Source organism: Triturus cristatus, chromosome 1_2 (genome assembly GCF_964204655.1).
Source record: "Triturus cristatus chromosome 1_2, aTriCri1.1, whole genome shotgun sequence".
Taxonomy (NCBI): Eukaryota; Metazoa; Chordata; class Amphibia; order Caudata; family Salamandridae; genus Triturus; species Triturus cristatus.
Genome location: NC_140580.1, coordinates 437,960,882 through 437,980,465, shown reverse-complemented (window position 1 = coordinate 437,980,465; position 19,584 = coordinate 437,960,882). Strand labels below are relative to the sequence as shown.

The window sequence follows — 19,584 nt, the reverse complement described above, 5'->3', positions numbered from 1 at the left end:
ACTACAATATTTAGGTGCCTCCATCAACACTATGCAGGCAAGAGTGTGTCCTTCGGAAGAGAGCAGGTTATCAATCTGTCAGAAATGTCACTCTCTCATGAAAGCCTGTCATCCCACGATGAGGTCAGTGTCATCTCTCCTCTGCTCCATGACATCATGCATCTTCCTCATTTCAATCGCACTACTCCTCATGCATCCCCTTCTGGGGTGTCTCGAGGAACAGTGAGACCAATTCACTGGGAGGATGAGATGGAATGGAAGGACATTTGTAGAGCGCATGGCTACCCGGAAGCGTCCCAGCGCCAAGAACTGACACGGAGGGGACAGAGGACTAGGGAAACAGAGCGGTCTTCAATTGCTTACGAAATGCCAGATGATTGCGGACTGTGCGAAGAGGCAGAGCGTTCCAGAGTTTGGAGGTGTTATAAGAAAACAGCCGGCCGCCGCTTCTGGACCTCTTGATCCTGGGGATCTCTGCTAAATACAGGTCGTCTGACCGAAGTTTCCTATTTGCTTTATAAGGGCGTATCAAGTCTGAATTAATGGGCGGACCGATCCCCTGTATTGATTTATGTGCCAGGCATAAAGCCTTGAATATAATATGTTCCTGCACTGGGAGCCAATGGAGGGAGCGTAGAGCGGGTTTTGCAGATTGTCTGTTGCCAGTTCCAGTCAGAAGTCTGGCGGCGCTGTTTTGAACCGACTGGAGTTTAGCGACTACTGAAGTGGGGGCGGCCAAATATAGCACATTCCCATAGTCCAATCTAGAGAGTATGAGTGATTGGACCAGTACTTTTTTTGCATGGGAGGGGAGGAGGGGCAGAACCTTACGGGCCATTCAGAGTAGACCATAGCAGAGGGCTGCCGTCTTCCTGGCCTGCGTCCTGAAGCTCATGTCCTGGTCCAACCATATACCCAAGCTCTTAATTTCTGACTTCAGGACCGGGACTGGACCCATGCTAGAGGGCCACATGGAGCTGGGCTTGAAACTAAGGTGGTTGCCCAGTATCATGATCTCGGTTTTACCACAGTTAAGCTCGAGCTGGGACGCATCCATCCATTTTGAAATGCCCTCTAAACAGGTGTAGAGGGCGTGGGTTTTTTGGTCTGCTTGGTTTAACCCAACCACCAGTTGCGTATCATCGGCATAGGTAATCATCCGGATTCCAAAGGGGGCTACAATGGCTGCCAGAGGGGCCATATAAACATTAAAAAGGGTAGGGCTGAGTGACGAGCCCTGCGGCACTCCACTCAGCAGGGAGGAGGGTTTAGATGCAATATTCTCCTCGAATACCTGAAAGGTTCTACCCTCCAGGAAAGAAGACGGCCATTGAAGCACGGTGCCATCCACTCCTATACTCCTGAGACGCCGGATCAGAGTCGTATGATTCACCGTGTCAAATGCGGCGCTCAGGTCTAGTAGTAGTATGGCTGCCGAGCCTCCTGAGTCGAGAATCTTCCTGCTTTCCTCAACTACTGCGATCAGCGCCGTTTCAGTACTCTGGTGCGGTCGGAACCCTGTTTGAGAGGAGTGGAGCAAGTTGTGGGTTTCAAGGAATCTGGAGAGGGTCTGATTAATGTGTTTCTATGCTACCTTGCCTATTCCAGGCAGAAGGGATATGGGGCAGTAGTTGCCCAGATCTGTCAGGTCCAGATTGGGTTTCTTAAGTAGGGCTTTTACCATAGCTCCTTTCCATTTAGTGGGAACTATCCCAGTGGACAGTGAGGCATTAATCAGATTCGTCATGTTGGGGGCTATAATTGAGGTGACCGGTTTCAGAATATTAAGTGGATCCGGATCATTAGGGGAGCCGCTCTTTACAGAGGACAACAAGGTGAGAAGAGTTTCCTGGGACAGAGGGGGAAGACTTCAAAAATGTGTTCAGGGGGACCGGAGTAGAAGTCCGTCTGTATGTGAGAGGGCTTGCCATCATCATCCTTACATGGCAGGGATTCCAAGATATGCTGAACCTTGGTGGTGAAATATTCGGCCAGTTTGTTGCAATGTTGACCAGAGATGTCGGGGGCTATACGAGGGATGGGGGCTTTGAGTAATTTTTTAATGATAGTAAAGGTTTCTTTTGGCGAGTTAGCAGCTGATAGAATCCGACCCTCAAAATAGGAGGCCTGGGCTCTTTTTAATTCTGCTTTATAGGCATGGCTAGCTGCCCTGTAATCCAATTTTTTGGTGGGTAGAAAGCCTTTCCTCCACTGACTTTCCTTGACCTTGCAGAGCTGCTTTAAGGTGCGAAGTTCAGGGGAAAACCATGGAGAATTGCGAAGCCCAACAGTCTTTTATTCTGGTCTTTGGAAGAACAGAGTTGAGTGACTCTTCTATCCAACTGAGGAAATCCTTATTGGCTTTGACTGGGCATGGGTTCAAGGTTGGTTTAGTCCTTTCCAGTTCCTGGGACCATTTCTCCAGGGGGAGCTTGTTCCAGGAGCGACCGAGGGCCCAGGTAGATTGAGAAGCAGGTCTGATGACCTGTGGTGACCAAGAAAGGGGCACCAGGAGATGGTCCAACCAGGGGAGTGGAATGGGGTCAGTCCCTTTAAGGTCATCTACATTGGAGAACACCGGGTCAAGGAGGTGTCCTTTGATCCAGGGGGCCGATAGACGAGAATGCCTGTGAATGAGAGGAGTGGGGAGAATTAGATGATAAAGTGGGCGTTCTCACAGTCTTCAAGAGGATTCCCCAACAGGCGACAGATGAACTGATCCTTATAGATAATGGTGATCCCGCCACCTCTACCTGTTGATCCGTCTGTTCTCTGCATCACAAAACCCAGGGGGGGGGGGGAGTGCTTGCACAATATCGGGATCTGAGCTGGCGCTGAGCCAAGTTTCCGTGAGGAACAGCACATCTGGGTCATAGTCTCTGAGGAGCATCCAGACCTCTGCAGTGTGTTTGGGCAGGGACCTGCAGTTGAGTAATAAGATTCTGAATTGGTCGTTGTGTGGGGGGTGCCCTAGCCTATTCAGAGAAAGGTCATGCTTACAGTATAGGCAATGTTTGGGGAGTTTATCCGGAGGGAATGAGTGACCACAGGTGGTCCCTGGGGCACCGTTTAATTTCTTGAGCTGAAAACTGGTGTAAATGTATTGGGTTGAGGGAGGAGATTCAGGGGTTCTGGCCCCTGGGCCCGGCCGGGCTTGCGCAGACTGGCTTGCCTTAGGCGCGCCTGCTGCGTGGTCGCGTCATAACATGCTTTTTATCGAAATCAGGCTGCGCCAGGAACAGCAACTGGACTGCTGACCCGGCGATGTGTAATGCGAAGTGGGAGTGCCCCCGAGCCCCTAGAGCATTGAACATAGCTCCCCCACAAAGTTAAAAATACGTTTTTTTTTTAAAAGAATAAAATCCAAGTAAGAAAATAGCAGCAGAAGATCACTGACCTGCAGCCTCACTCAATAACGTGAGTGATCTGCCTCCGGCCCGTGTCAATTCAGCGCGGTCGCGTCATTACACGCTTTTTATCGAAATCAGGCTGCGCCGGGTACAGCAACTAGACTGCTGACCCGGCGATGTGTAATGCGGAAGTGCGAGTGCCCCCGAACCCCTAGAGCATTGAACATAGCTCTATCCCCCCCACAAAGTTAAAAATATTTTTTTTTAAAAAGAATAACACCAAAGTAAGAAAATAGCAGCAGAAGATCACTGACCTGCAGCCTTACTCAATAACGCGAGTGATCTGCCTCCGGCTCGTGTCAAGGACAAGATCTTTCTCTCCCCTCATGCAAGGCAGTCTCTACAATGGGGGTGCTTCCACCAACCTGCTTCAACGATGCATTTTCACCAGAAGGTGCCCTCTCATACCATAGTGACAGATTCATCACTAGTGGGGTGAGGAGCCACATCGATCATCTCCAAATTCAGGGTTTGTGGTGTCGGAGAGAAATGACCTATTATATCAATCTTATCAAGCTTTGGGCAGTCCACCTAGTGCTAAAAGCTTTTCGCACGTCATTCAAGACCCAGTCCCGGCTTGTTCAGATGGACAATAAAACCACCATGTACTACCGCTACAAGTGGGGGGAACAAAGTACAGACCCCTATCCCATAAAGCCCAGACATTCTGGAAATGGTTCATATCCAGGATCCTGCAGATCACAGCAACACACCTCCCAGAAGTACAAAATGTTCAGGCAGACTCCCTCAGCAGAGTGCTGCAAGAAAACCACGAGTGGGTCCTTCACAATGATCTTGTGCAAGACATCTTTCGGCGGTGGGGCGCTTCGCACATTGACTTGTTCGCCACCGTGTAAAACAAAAAATGCCAAGACATCGCCTTGAGGTACTTCCAACCAGGGACTCTGAGGAATGGCATATGACTCGACTGGTCAGGCAAATATCTCTACTCCTTTCCACCAATACCATTGATCCCGGCACTCCTCCTCAAATTGTCCTATTCGAGAGCCAGAATCGTCTTAATAGCCCCGGAGTGGCCATGTCAATGATGTCGTCTTCACCGGTCAGAGCGTCCACATCTCAAGTAGCCACGCAGACCAGACCTGCTAACTAAGTTCGGAGGCCACATGGTTCACCCCATTCTCTCCCCCTTGAATTTGGTAGCATGGCTCCTCAGCTAGTGCAATATGGACACTTGAATCTGCCACAAGACTGCATGGACATCCTCAAAGAGGCTAAACCATCATCGACCTGTTCAGCATATTCTTTCAGGTGAAAGAGATTTTGCATCTGGTGCTCGTCCAAGAACGTAGACCCTACCGCTTGCCAGGAAGAAGTCTTACTTCCCTACCTTCTCCATTTGGCAAAATCTGGCTTGCAATTCTCTTCCATAAAGGTTCACTTGGCAAACCTTACTGCCTACAGAAAATGTCCTTCACAAACCTTTTTTTTCTTTCTTTTTTTAAATCCCAGGAATATAGGATTTTTTTTTTTAGAAGGGTTGGAGAAGGTTTTCCCTCCCATCAGTTGTGTTTTTCCTCCCTGGGAGCTTAACATAGTCCTTTCTCGTCTTATACAGGAGCCTGGCAGAATACAGCAGAATGCAGTGTGAGCTGTCCGTGTGCACCTAACTATCCATGTTGTACTTGCCTTCCAGAGTATGAGCGCAAACTTTTCCTTCTTGTCTATTGTTTGTGCCAAAAATTGTTCACAATAATTTTATGTACTCGCTGTGCTTTTTAATCCCCTTACCTGCAGTGTGTTCGAATCTCCACTTGCAAAATCATACAACTAAGATGTATACAAAGATGTATTTAAAGATTTGCCATCTATATTTGCTTTTGTATTGCTAATGTAGCTCTATCATACCACAACCTCAGCCTCCTTGAACTAACTAGGACCCGTGCGTCTATCTTTTCTTCTTCCTCCCCCTAGGTATTATCCTTTTCTAAGTTCATATGAGTAGCACTCGAACTTCCAATCCGGATTTGGACATTACCCATTTCCCTCACATATTACTTTCACCTGAGGTCCTGAAGAAAGCCCCCCGACCCTCATGGGCAAATTAGGGGCTGAAACATGTCGACCAACCACTCAGACTAAAACTGCAGCGGATCCATTACACGTCCTATCTGCACATAGCTGTATTTTATTTTTTCCCTTGCACCGAACGGAATAAAATTAAATCCAGGCAGCAAGAGGAATTTTTTAACATAACTATTCACATCACATGAGCACTTCTCACTTTTTTGTATATTTTTATTTTTTTTGCCTGATCACTACTGAAACATCCAGTGGTTCCCTCCGGGACGGAGGAAGCATGGGAAAAACCCTAGGATGATGCTGTCACGTATCTAATATCAAGGCGGAGAATCAAGATATACCGCCCTTGAACCATCTTACGTGAATGAAGGTTTTTTACCAAATATCAGAAACAACCACCCGAACCCTGGTGACAGGTACAAGTGATCCATTCCCCTAGATTATTAATGACTAGCTGGAAGCCGAATGGATCACAGCTCCTTCTATCTCCCTCCACTTTGATTGAAATACAGAAAATATCCTTCACAAACCTTTTTTTTTCTTTCTTTTTTTAAATCCCAGTAATATAGGATTTTTCTTTAGAAGGGTTGGAGAAGGTTTTCCCTCCCATCAGTTGTGTTTTCCCTCCCTGGGAGCTTAACATAGTCCTTTCTCGTCTTATACAGGATCCTTTCAAACCCATTCATAAATCATCCTTGCAGCATCACTCATAGAAATCTGCTTTTCTCTTAACAATCACATCAGCTTGTAGGGTTAGCGAAATCCAAGCATTATGTTCTCATGAACCTTACACAGTCTTCCACTCTAGCAAGATAGTAATGATAATTCGCCTAAAATTCCTCCCCACGGTAATTTCAGAGTTTCATGTCAATAAGACGATTTCATTACCAACCTTCTTTCAACAGCTTTCAACCGCGGCTGAAAGAGCACTTCATTCCCTTGATGTGAGGCATGTATTAAAGTTCCATCTAGATAAGACACGCGACACCTGTAAATCGGACCAATTGTTTGTCAATTATGGCCCAGTCCGTACAGGTTTAGCCACTTCCAAACAGTCCATCTCATGGTGGATTGTATCTTACATATTGTTATGCTACCAAAATGCCAATAAGACTGTCAGCTAGACTTAAGGCCCATTCTGCTATGGGCAAAGGAGCTACTCCCGCTTTAATGAGGAATGTCGCTATAGCGCAGATTTGTACAGCGGCTACACAGAGATCTGTTCACTTATTCACCAGGCACTATTGTTTAGATTCAGATGCTCAAGCTGATGTTCGAGTAGGGCAAGCCTCTCTCAGAAACCTATTTGCTAATTAAGTCCTATCGTCTCTATTATGTTTTTCCACCGCTATTGGTGGAGACGGGCCTGCTATTCTATTCAAACGTTTGACTATCAATGGAGACCACGTAAGAAAGTAGGCCTGTTTTTTTTACCTGCAGTTCCCGTTCTCTCTTAGGGGAATCTCAATTGAAGTCATAAGCGACCCTCTCGCCTCCCCAGTGGACATAACATACAAAATTATTGGACTTGCCCATCACTGATGCACCCCATCAAAAATAACTCCGGCAACTGCCACCTGCTAGGCATGGTGGGATACTGGTTGTCGCTTGCTCCTTAAAGGTGCAGACGCTATTTTGAACTCGCATAATAGCAGCCTATGGGGCTACACGGTCCATCTTCTACTTTGCAGAAAGGGGTTTATAAAATAGATTTAAGCTGTTCTAGAAAATCTGCTCTTACAATTATGCATATGTATGGGTATTTTAACCCTTTTGTTTAAGTACAGTCTGAAGAATGTCTCCACTGTAGCCTGTATCTATAGGCTGCATACTGTGTGTTCTTTCTTAAGTGTTTCGACAGGCCTTCCTGAAGAAAGACAGACATCTACACTTAAGAAGATATCTATGGAAAAGTGCTCCGGGATTCTCGCACATGGAGTGAACTATTCCAATGCTTATGACTTCAACGGAGATCCCCTAAGCTAGACTCTGAGGTTGGAAGTACCCATAAGAAAGGAAATGATTGCCTGTATTCTAAAGGAAGGGATGTCTAAGCAATACTCGTCACAGTGCCATCTCTTTCTCTACTCAATGTGGAGTCTTAAGCACTGGTGAAGTACAGACAAACAGGGTGGGAGAGGTGATCAATGCCCTTGTGCATCCAGATCAGACCAGCTTCATGCAACACAGGCACATCGGCCTGAATTTACTAGGTTGCTGACCTACGTAGACAAATGCAGAAACAACAGTTGATGGACAGAATGCAGAACAAGGTCATACATTCACCTCAGTACAGAGATCTGGGCCTAAATCCATCGTTTTTTTGCTCACCATGCCATTCCAGTTTGAACCCAGCCATATGCAAATCAGTCTTGACCCTGTGCCTCATGGGAACAGTCCAGACCGAACTGCCCAGCCAGGTCCTCCCTGGACTGGAAACAAGCATCCTAGGACCGGTTTCGGGGTTTCACCCCTCTTCAGCCAGGATAGCTTGATTCCAGTGGCATGTTTGCATTGTCAGCATTCTGTCCATCATTTGTTTGCTGTAACACGACCTACGTAGACAAGCCACATCACATTAGGGGATGACTTCAAGTGGCAATGCTTGAACCCATAAAGGTTACCAACATCTATGGAAGCTTTGTATTTTGAGTATTGATAAAATAAACTGCAGTACAGTTTTTTTTTATTGGGTTAAGGTAATGTATGGGGAGACGCAAGGTTGCATGATGGAGAGAGGGACGATACAGCAGTGCTTCTGATGCTGAAGCCACTTAATCTGTTGGAATAAGAGGGGGTCAGATAGTCCGGGATTTCAAATGTGAGGGGACAGTTGGGTGATAATGGAATTGGTGGAAGTCTAAATCAAAATCTTCATTTATACAGATGATATATCCTTAAACTTCAATGACCTTGGTTTCATGTTTAGTAAATTGCTGTATATGATAAAGAAATATGGGCTATTTTCAGGCTTTAGTGTGAACCGACACACAGCAGTACTGTTCCTGATTCAGAGGTGCAAGAAAGTAATTAAACTGTCTTCTGAGGATGGGGAACAAAGAATGGGTGGAAGAATTAAGTGTTTAAATACCTAGGGATATAAATATCCAGTAGCAGGAAATACTCCATGAGAAATAACATTAAGGTCCCACTAGACCAATTTTTTTGTCAAACTTCTGTTTATTAAAGGTTTTACTTTCCACATACAACAAGGCTATAAACCTTCATAGTTCTCCCACTGCCCCCCTGAGCTAAAGAGAACACAGTTTCTTCCACTAGACCGATTTAAAGAGGATATGTCATGCTGGAAGACACGAGTTGGTGAAATTGTGGGAAAAAGGTATACAGTGTGTGTATATATACACACACACACACAATCTTGAATACATTGTACATGGCATCATTGCATTAAATAATGGGATAGCTAGCTATGCAGAATCTCAAGATATAAGCAGAACCCACAGTTTGCAGTAGTTAATGAATTAGATAAACACTATGAGGCAGAAGTTGTGTGTACACTGGGTGGACATGGACGGGTGGACACTATTCTGTAAGGGAAGACGGTGGTCTTTAAGGCATGGATGGGTGCTGATGACAAGACCAGCAGAAGGAGAGAGTTTACAGGGAGTGACTGCTATGGACAAGTCATCCTCGTTGAGCTGACAAGGTTGGAAGGGTTTTAAAGATAGAGGGGATCGGATACGTCCTAAAACAAAACGTGGCCAAGCCATTCCATAGTTTCAGGAAGAAATATAGTATGAATCATGGAGCACTTTTATAACTATCTACGTGATAGACATACTCTGAAAAAATATTTTAAAGAGTAGTGAAGTCCTTCACGTTTCCCCCATGACGGGGATGGAAATACTCATGTGCAGACTAATATTGACAACATAATAGATTCCAGATGGCAAACACGCCTGGCAACCTTGATAAGCTAAGTGACAAGTGAGAGATTATACTAACACCCTAGAAGAGGCTGATCGGAAGAAAGTACTAATGTGCAAGTTGGCAATAATGAAAGTGAGATGCTGGTGCAGCTAAATGTGCTGCACATGATGTATCACACTGGAGTGAAATTATATAATGTTTGCTTGGAAACCAATTGTACATGACTAAAATGCAGGTGGAAGGACAAGGCATTCACACATTCAATGTCACAGCATTAGAAAATATATCCGTTCTGGGGCTAGAATGATGAAATCCCTTTTGATGTTTTGGAGTGCAGACTCCAAGCGAATACTTTGTCGGCTCTTCTGGGAAACTGATCAGGTAAAGTATCCAGAATTGTGGGTGGTAGCCAGGCTTACGTTAGCCAGATAAAGCATAGGGAGAGGCTGGGGAGGGCAGCCTAGACATCTGCAGAAGACTGGATTACAATGAAAAATCACTGCATGAATGTAGAACGAGGAGAAAAGCGGTCTTCAGAAGTTTCGGAAAGTATGGGTACCCAGCAGCCACATGTTACAATAGAATGTTGACTGACCCAAAGCTGTACTGAAGATTTGATGGTGGGGTGACTGAGTGACAGATAACCACAGATGCACGCCCAAGTAGCAAGAGTGAATAAAGTAAAATGATTGCAGTTTACCATTATCAAACATCATTCACGTGCTGGGACCTGTTGGAAAAGATTTTTGACTTCATTTTTCACTTGGTGTTATCTTAGAGAAAATGTTAATAAAACAATCTATTATAAAGTTGGGCCAATAAAACTAGCTTTGTCCATTGGGTTGGATCATTTGCCTTAAAACAGTTCTGTCAAACAAATTAGTCAATTCTGCTAAAATTGATCGATGTTTTAGCAGCTAAACACATTAAGAGAATAGGGGTTCCAGGTCAAAGGCAATGGAATATATTGTGGAGATCACAACCAACAAGGAAGATCTGCCTCATTCAAGAAATTCAAAGGCTGATCACCATGCAAGCATGCAATTTTCGGGACGTCAAGTGGTTGTGCCCCATAATGGCAGGATGGCCAGTGAATGAAGGCCCTTCTCTTTGCACCTGAACAAACATATCTGCTTTCTTCAGTTGTAGGTCCAAGATGGAGGTATAAGGGCTAGAAGCGTTCCGAAAGTTGAGGACAGGCCTGATGCCAGACACATCTCATTTTCCTCTGCAATGACTTTGCTAGGATTAAATGACTGTGGGCATTCAGAGAGATGTTAAGGAAGACAGCTCCATTAAAGAGAGCACATGTTAGAAGTACAACACTTCAGAAGACATCAGGTGATGTTTGAAATGATTTGGTTCTCCAAGTGACCCTGAGCTTGGAGGGAATCTAGGATTGGGCCTGGACTTTTATGAACATTTTAGGTATTTATCAGTGGGTCATATTTACCAGTATTTAAAAAACAACGTTACAGGATGGCCTGAAGAAAACAGATTTGCTGTTTGAAACGGTATAAACCCCCTTTGGGATAAACATGATAATTTGTGCTCAAGTCTGAGATATACAGATCTATACTTTAGTCAGAGGGGCTCAGGAAGACAGGTTTTCTCAACTAAAACATATGTTTTCAGGCTTTTGAAGCACATCTGTAGTAATAGGTCTCCATTAGAAGGCTATAGCCATGAGGGATGTGAATAAGGACAGGCATTGTTGAGCAATTACATTTCTCCACCACTACAGGTCTGCTAAATAAGCAGTGTTGACATGGTTCCTTTGGAACAGTGTCAGGCATGCAGATGTTCAATATCTGTACAGGCTCTCAGCAAACCGTTAGTGGTGGTCAAGAAGGAAGAGACGTCAGTCACACTGTAGTATATATACTCTGTGTTACTGAATTGTGCTTAATTATATCTTAAGAGGTATCTAGGCTTGATTGACTAATGAACAACCATCTTTAGGGATCCAGATTTAAAGCAGCTTTTGGGTGTCAGGGTGACCTGGGACCTATGGAACTGGCTACTTTACTGAGATCACTAAGCTTGATTTTGAAAGACACATCCAAGGCATAATCCGATATGGCCAGACCCAGTTAATAACATAATATTGGTCCAGATTTATCAGTTTCAACCAAATGTATAATAGTTGGTAGATATGAGTGAACAACTTACATGTTCTCCCAATTTGGGAGGATTTCAGTGTTCCAGATCACCATTGCACTTGCTATGTTTTCTTCTTGCTTAAATCGCTCTCTCATTATTTTCTTCTTCTTTTGGGCATCTTTCAACTCTGTTAAAATAACATGACATGGTACAAAAGTAGAACGGTTAACCAGGCATTAACAAGCTATTATGATGTCTTGTGTAAATAATCTTGTACACAAAAGGCTAAGTGATCAAGCAGGCAGATCTAAAGAAAAGCAATGAGCAAGCGAACCACACTTCACAACCGTCAAATTAAATCATAGTGATGTAATGTTGGGTAAAATAAAAAACCTACACCTAAAACGTTCGCGATATGGAAATTAGAAGAAAATAAAAGAATATTTTAGCTTGTTCAAGTATTGTAGAATATGTCAAATCGATAAGCATCACTTGATTCTTCTAAAAACCATAGAGATAAGGCAAAGAGCAAAGAAGGAATATGGTTGGATTCCAAAGTGAAAGAGGACAGGAGGTGCTTCCTATTCACTAAAAAAGCACTTAATGGGAGGGGCGATCACTGTGTTTAAAAAATAAAAGTGTGCACTTTCAACATACGTGTACACCATGATATACCCAATTACATTACCTCTATAAAGAACACTGTACCTCGTTTTTTAGCCTCTGCCACCATCTCATCATATTCCAGTCTATGACGGAGAGCTTCTTCAGGGGACTTTGCTGGAAGATTTCTATATAAAAAAAAAAAGGCATTTACACATTTTATGGTTCAGCTTTATTTTACTGTCGAGTCAGCAAGAGTGGAAGTTCTAGTTTAAAGAACACAACAAACCAAACCAAAAGGATGAATGGGATATGGGTAAGCTAGAGCTTAGAAAATGGGCTCGAATTCCAATATGAAGCAACGGAACGATCAGAAAAGACCACAGCTTTAAACCTTTCAGCAACTGTCGTAGGTTTCTAGTCTTGGATATATTTTCCAGCATTCTTAAGCGCTTCTTTGCTAGGGAGCTCAATATTGTAAAACACATTCCAGAATGATAATCAAAGAAATGTTATCCAATATAACTTGAGTTTGGCAAAACAAATATGTGTAGAATTTTATCGTACTTATGGTCTGCACTCCTGTAGTATTTGCCCATATCAAATATCCATACATTTGTGTGGATGAAATCTGTCCCCTAATTCCGTACACCGTGAGGATTGTATTGATTGGAAGCACAGCCCACTCACCATGATTGGTATTGAGTTATTTTTTCTTTGGATCCTAAAATAAAAATAATTACACTTCCAATGACCCCCAACTAGGAAGCTGTTGCTCTGTGGTAACCATTGGTATTGTAGGGGTTTCTACCATGAATAGGTTTTCAGTGAATTTGGGGTGCACATTGGCTCTAATGTCAACCGTTCAGGAGTGGGATTTCAGAAAGGAGCCAAGGAGCCAAGCAGGAAGGGTGCACCATCATCTTCACCTTAATTGCAGATCATAACACATGAACTGTTCGGAAACTGATGAAAATAATATTTTCTACATCTGGACAGGCAAAACAACATATAGGTAGGTAGAAGAATGCCCTCACCTTGAATGACTGGCGAGAAAATTGTATAGAATATGATCTTTCTCAACTCACATCCCAGGCTCCAGATCAGAAATTTTTAATAGCAGTGACTCCTCATTGGTGTTAGATGAAACCCAACAAAGTCGCAGGATGTACCTTATCGCACCACAAGAAGTGAGATTTCAACTGCATAAATGGCACTTGAGCACCAGTAAAGTCAGCGCTTTCTACATATTCTGAGCAGCCAGAGATGCAAAGGACTAAAGGAATGGGCAATAGAAAAAAATATAGCATAGTATCTAAAATGGGAAGAAGGAGCTATTGTAAGTAATCTGTGGTAGTTCCAGTATCCATCAAGAACAACATTACCAACGGTAAGCACAGTGGCGGCACAGTGGCAGCTCGCACGGGTAACGTTGTGGGGCGGTGAGGTGGAGGGGAGGACGGGACCAGGTGGGGTAGTGGAGTTAGACATATGACGAGAAATTGGAGAGCAAAGAAATAAACAAATAAACAAATAAAACCACTTGCCTTGCGCTGCATCGCCGACTCCGCGATGAGGCAAGCACAAGGTAAGTGGTTTTATTTATTCACCTTCCACTTTCCCGTCGTATGTCGAACTCCACTACCCCCTCCCCCCCCCACAGGGCCCTGCCCCGCCTCCACCTCACCACCCACAGCGTTACCCGTGCGAGCCGCCACTGTGCTTACCATTGGAATATGTTGTTCTTCCACCATGCTTGCACACAATATAATTAATAACAAGGAACAACTGATACAAACTCCCACAGATGCAGAATACTGCAGCCCAACTGCGACAGTGCACATGTAAAGGCAACATCACTCAAACATTTACTAAATAAAGCAAAACAAACAGGGACAGTGGATTGTCTAATATTCTTTGCAATATAGTAGTCTACATAGAAGAATGCCATTAAAAAACTGGCCATAAAAAAAATCTAGATTACAATGGCAAACATTCTCTCTAACATATAAGCATGGACCTATTTACATAAGAAATTGAATAACACACCTAAATAAACCCTAAAAAAAGTACCAGCTGAGCCAATAGAAAGGGCATTTTGCAAGCTGGTGCGATGGATACATGTTTTTATTACACGCATAGGACACAAAAGGATATAAGGAAAAAAATTGAAAATAGGCTGCTGCCCAATCATGGTGGCCATAGATTTACAAATAAAAACTTAAATTACAGAAAATACAATCAAATTTCATTTCAAAGAAAAAAACAGGTGCTTCCCAGCAGGTAAGTGCCCTCATGTCAAAATATAGAAACCTTTTTTAGTTTTAGTGCACCCACAGGAAAATATGGTTCTCACTGGTGCAAAGAAAAGCTACCATTTACTTTGAAATTCTGTAACCTATTATAGTTTAAACATACAGGAATAAAAAATAAAAAAAGACAAGCACTGGTAAAGCCAATAAGTCAAAGTATATGGAAAGTGAAGGCCCTCCTTTAATGATCAGCAAGTTTGTCTTTTGTGTTGTGTGTTAAGATCAGGGTCACATTTAAATAGACCTGCTCTGCCCAAGAAAGGGGGCCGTAAAAGTAAAAAGAACATTGTCTCTGCCTCTAATGCAGGCTCTTTTGAGCATATCTGTTCAAATAATGATGTTAATTTTACCCACATGACACTGGCCCCAGATCAGCTTGAGTTGCTAATTGGCATGATTGATAGCAAATTAGATAAAATTATCTTACCACTCTTAGATAAACTCGAGGCTGTATCTAGGGAAGTGAACAGATTGGGCAAATTGGTGCAATCTGGATTTAATTCCATCAATAGCCCTCAACCGCCCGCTGTGGCAATTGGGACTGCGGGTTTGACTGATAAAAGTATGCATCCCTCTAAAGATCCATCCAATACCGGTCAGATAGGTGCGGGCATGATTTCCCCCTCACAGCCAATGAGTAGGACCATTCCTGCCACTGAACGGCAGGGCTTTGTTGGCAGTTTAATACGACCTATTTCTGGGGATGTAGCTAGTGTTGTTATTCCAGCCACGCTTTCTTGCCCTAATGGTACCCCCCTTAACGCTGTTACATATGCCCTGGGGAATGTGACTAGGAATCCTGGGAGGGGTAAGTTTAATAACCATGGCCTCTCCCAACCAAATCTGCCGCCAGATTGCGCACCTTATGTGGCAGTTTTGACTAATGTGCCACCTATCAGAGAGGATGGGCCTTATCGCTCCGTGGAATCACATGATTCCCTGAAAAATAAAACCGTGGCATGGCTTAACCGTGAGTGTGGCTTTCCTGTGGCTATGGCAGATCAGATTCTGGCTACTACCAGAACTAATTGGATCGGATTGTCACCTAAAAATATTCCTGGGGATTGTGTCATCATTAATTTTAGTACCCCCCACCTTGCTACAACAGCTTTGATTCGAGCCACATCCCGCCCCAGCATTGACCAGGGGATTTCACTCCGCCCTCTTGGCTTTTTTTACAGTCAGCATTTAGAGCACTTTTTAGTGCACCATGGGGGAGGGAGATTGAGGAGAGAAGGGGCGTTTAGTTTGGTAAACAGCTCCCAGGCTGAAACTGCTAACCGCTTTCAATGCCTGAGCGGGTTGGACCAAAATGACTGACTTGAGGTGGGTGTCGTCTCAGGGTTAATTGAAGAACCTTTATCAACGGACAAGATGGGTGACCTTGTAGTCTGTTTAGAATCTCGAATAGTGGTGGGTAATTCAACTGTTGAATTAGATAACAACAATCAGGTAGAGCTAGATGTAGACTCTCTAACGGACAGCTCCGTATTACATGAGCACATTAGTACACTGCATGACCTGCCCGAGGCTTTTAATTTTCCCCCAACCCACGTAGAACCAAAGTCTTCTACAATAGAAACTATGGGAGACACACCCGTAGAACAATTTAATCGGTTATTAGAACCTAGAACCATAGAAGTCGTCACTGGAATAGAGTCTGGTGATGCTTGTAATGCGAGTTTAGTCTCCTGGAATATAGCAGGTTTGGCTGATAAAATATGTGACTCTGCATGGTTGGCATTTGTTAAGAAATACGCAGTTATATGCCTCCAAGAGACATGGATGGAAGATAATAATGCCTTCATTGAGGGCTACCAAAGCTTTCTTAGGCCAGCAGCCCCCTCAATTAGTGGAAGAGCAAAAGGGGGGGGCCTGGCTATTTTCATTAATCTGGCACTTTCCTGCCAAATAAGTAATCGGCATCATGCAAATCGGAATATCCAGGTGCTCGAATTGAAGAAAGGCAAACATGCTCTGACTTTAATTAATTTTTACAATGCTATAAACAGCCAAGGGGAATGTAATATACTGCTTCTGAAAGAGATGCTGAGAGAGGGAGCAGGTACACTGTCACGTAACTTACTGATCGCAGGTGATTTTAATGTACACCCATGTGGTAACCCAAGAGTTACCCCCATGGGATCTTTGGGGTGTAATAGTGTGAATGGTTTTCATTTTGACCACTCCAGGCGTGGAACTTGTCTCAACGATTTGTTGAATGAAAATAACCTATCTGTAGCTATGTCCATGGTGCCTGAGTCCAAGGTCTTTGATGCCCCAACATTTAAAGGTTAGGTCAGGGGTCTTTTATAGATCATATACTATTATCTGCTGACCTTGCCAATCAGGCCTCCAGATTCACCATTCAAACGAACATTTACAGTGACCATAATCCCTTAACCATCAGATTGGGTGGGGGTGTATTCGAACAGCGAATGAACTGTGAAGGCCGGGGAACTTTAAAATGTATAAATGGTAAACGTCGACTGAAATGGTATTTGGTAAATCATGAAAACCTGTACACTGAAATCAATAAGTCATGTGGTGAGGAACTTGCTGCTTGTGTGTTACCATCCATGTCCCCAGAGCAATCCTTAGCCATTTTTGAGGTTGTGGTGTTATCAGTAGGATCTATGTTAATAGTTCCAGTGAAGGGACAAGTTAGAAACAATTCTAAATGGATGGACCACGCATGCTCTAAGGCAAGCAGAGACCTGAGAAAGGCGCTAAAAACCAAACCTAGAGATTCAGGTCAAATTAAAAACTTGCGACTGATTTACAAGAAATCACTTGCTAAACGGAAAAAAGAAATTAAGGATTGTACCTGGGAGTCTCTGCTTGATCCATCAGTCTGGGCAATAGCAGCAAATTCTGGGAAATTATTAATAAACCCCTGTTTGATAATCCCAGTGACACTGCACTTGGTACTAACATCCCAGAAGAGGACTGGGTCACTCACTTTAGTGCAATCTTTAAAAGCAATGAGCAACAGGCAGAAAATGACTTTTTAACTCCTATGGTGAATTTTTTGTGCTTTTCAGTTAATGAAATAGAAAAGGGCATTCAAGGACTAACTAGTAATAAGGCTCCAGGCCAGGATGGCTTGCCTCCGGACCTTTTTAAATCTTGTATCTCATTATGTGACCCTGTCCTTACTGCTGTAGTAAATGCAGCTGCGGTCTTTGGATGTCCAAAGTCGTGGGGGCTATCGACTATAGTGCCCGTATTTAAAAAGGGTGATCGTAGTAGCCCGTTATGCTACAGGCCAATATCTTTAATCAATTCTGTAGCCAAAGTGGTAGGGGGTGTAATCCTGAACAGGTTAACTGCATGGGCAAATGAGAATAATGTTATATCCCCAATACAATACGGCTTCAGACCTGGCCACTCGAGAGTAACTCAGTGTCTGAACCTATATCTGATTATAGGTAAATACACCTTGGCCCGGCAGGGAACCATCCACATGGCTTTTATGGACTTATCGTCCGCATTTGATTGTGTGGACAGAGGCAAACTATGGGACACCATGTTAAAGATGGGCGTTGAGCAGAATTTAATTAACTTACTGGCTGACCTGCACTCCGATACAAGAGCTAACGTCCGATATACCCAAGACCTGAAAGTGACGGGGGATATCAGAATTAACCGGGGTGTCCGACAGGGGTGTATCCTGGCTCCATTCCTCTTCAACTTGTATATCAACGAGTTGGAGGAATACTTGCTAAGAACTGGAGCGGATTACCCCTATGTAGGCCGAAAAGGCGTTCCAGTTCTGCTCTACGCGGACGACGCTGTCCTTATTTCAAGGACAGCAATCGGCCTTCAGATACTTTTAAACTCCTTCTTTGATTTCATAGAGTCTCGAGGCCTAAGTATTAACAACTCTAAGTCCTATGTTATGAAGACAGGCCTGGGGTCACGAAAATCTAATCTTTTTAACATAAATGGTGAAAAAATTCCAACTACCAAAACCTTTTCATACCTCGGGGTCCTTCTTGATCATCAATTATCTTGGGGCCCCGCTGTTCTTAAGAAGAAGGGCGAGGTAACCCGCGTTAACGCAGCCATACTTGGCTTCGCGAGAAAAATGGGCAATAGCCCGGTGGCTGCCTTGCTTAAATTATACCAGGCCAAGAGCGTTGACGTTGCTTGTTACGGAAGCGAGCTCTGGGGCTACAGCCAGACGCGGGACCTGGAGGTTGTAGAAAATAACTTTCTGAAGAAGATACTGAGGCTGCCAAGGGGAACCTGAAACTTCTCGGTACACGAGGAGCTAGGTGTGCCCTACCTTAGTGACAGAATAGCAGCAAATCCCCTATTGTGTTGGATGAACTGTTGGCTAAATAACGACATACCTCTTACCCATGATATATTAAAAGAAGCTTTAACATGGGATGGTAGGTTCAAGGTCCCATGGCTGAAGTATATTAACGATTGTTTATTGAAATAGGACGGCCTGACCTGTTTTTAACCCCAAATTTTATTACTAAATCAGATGTCATTTTTGGGAAAAATACATTCATGACAACCAGGTATTTTGTCCGGGAGGAGGTTGAGCTCCAGAAAGACAGTGTTATGAAACATGTTCTACTTAAAACCTGTCTTCAAATTGAACCATATCTGTCATGGTCTATGACTGGCTACGAACGTTACCTATTAACAAGGTTCCGTTTTGACCTGTTTCATCTCTTACTGGCGGTACCGAGTGGGGCCCATCAAGGTCAAGTGTTGCCAGCTTGCGGCTGCGACGGGAAGTCTCCGCAAGATCTGGCACACTTTTTATTTATTTGCCCTTATTACATAGTACCCCGGAGGCTATATCTTAAACCATGCCTGAAAGAACTGAAATTTGCACAGATCAAACCATCACTTTACTACCTTCAACTCCTGAAATGTGACTGCACCTTATTTGTATGCAGTTTTCTGAAATTAGCAATTACTTTCAGGAAAAGTATGGAGGGATAATTATGCTGCTATTGCCGTTAGGCATTTTTAACTTTACCTTGTTATAATTATTTATATTCTTAACATGTTTATTCTGCCTGTTACTCTTGTTTTATATTGTTTATGTACATTTTTTGTCTCACAAATGAAATGGATGGTTTGATTTTAACTGTATGTTTATGAATTGCGCTTCTATGATTGTATGGTTTACAATCGAATAAAGTCTACTGTACTGTACTGTGTTGTGTGAATAAATAGAGAAAGCATGGACAGAT

General features: G+C 43.5%; 1 protein-coding gene across 3 annotated transcripts in view; it reads right to left on the bottom strand.

Annotated features, from left to right (window-relative positions):
• TBC1D12 (TBC1 domain family member 12) overlaps window positions 1-19,584 on the bottom strand; it is a 244,564-nt gene that overhangs the window by 83,304 nt on the left and 141,676 nt on the right. For all 3 annotated transcript variants that reach the window (XM_085605869.1, XM_085605888.1, XM_085605878.1), the window contains 2 exons: window positions 12,156-12,238; window positions 11,517-11,634 (listed from right to left, as the gene is read on the bottom strand). In XM_085605869.1, coding sequence (XP_085461995.1) covers window positions 11,517-11,634; window positions 12,156-12,238 — 201 coding nt within the window. The remainder of the gene's footprint in view (window positions 1-11,516; window positions 11,635-12,155; window positions 12,239-19,584) is intronic.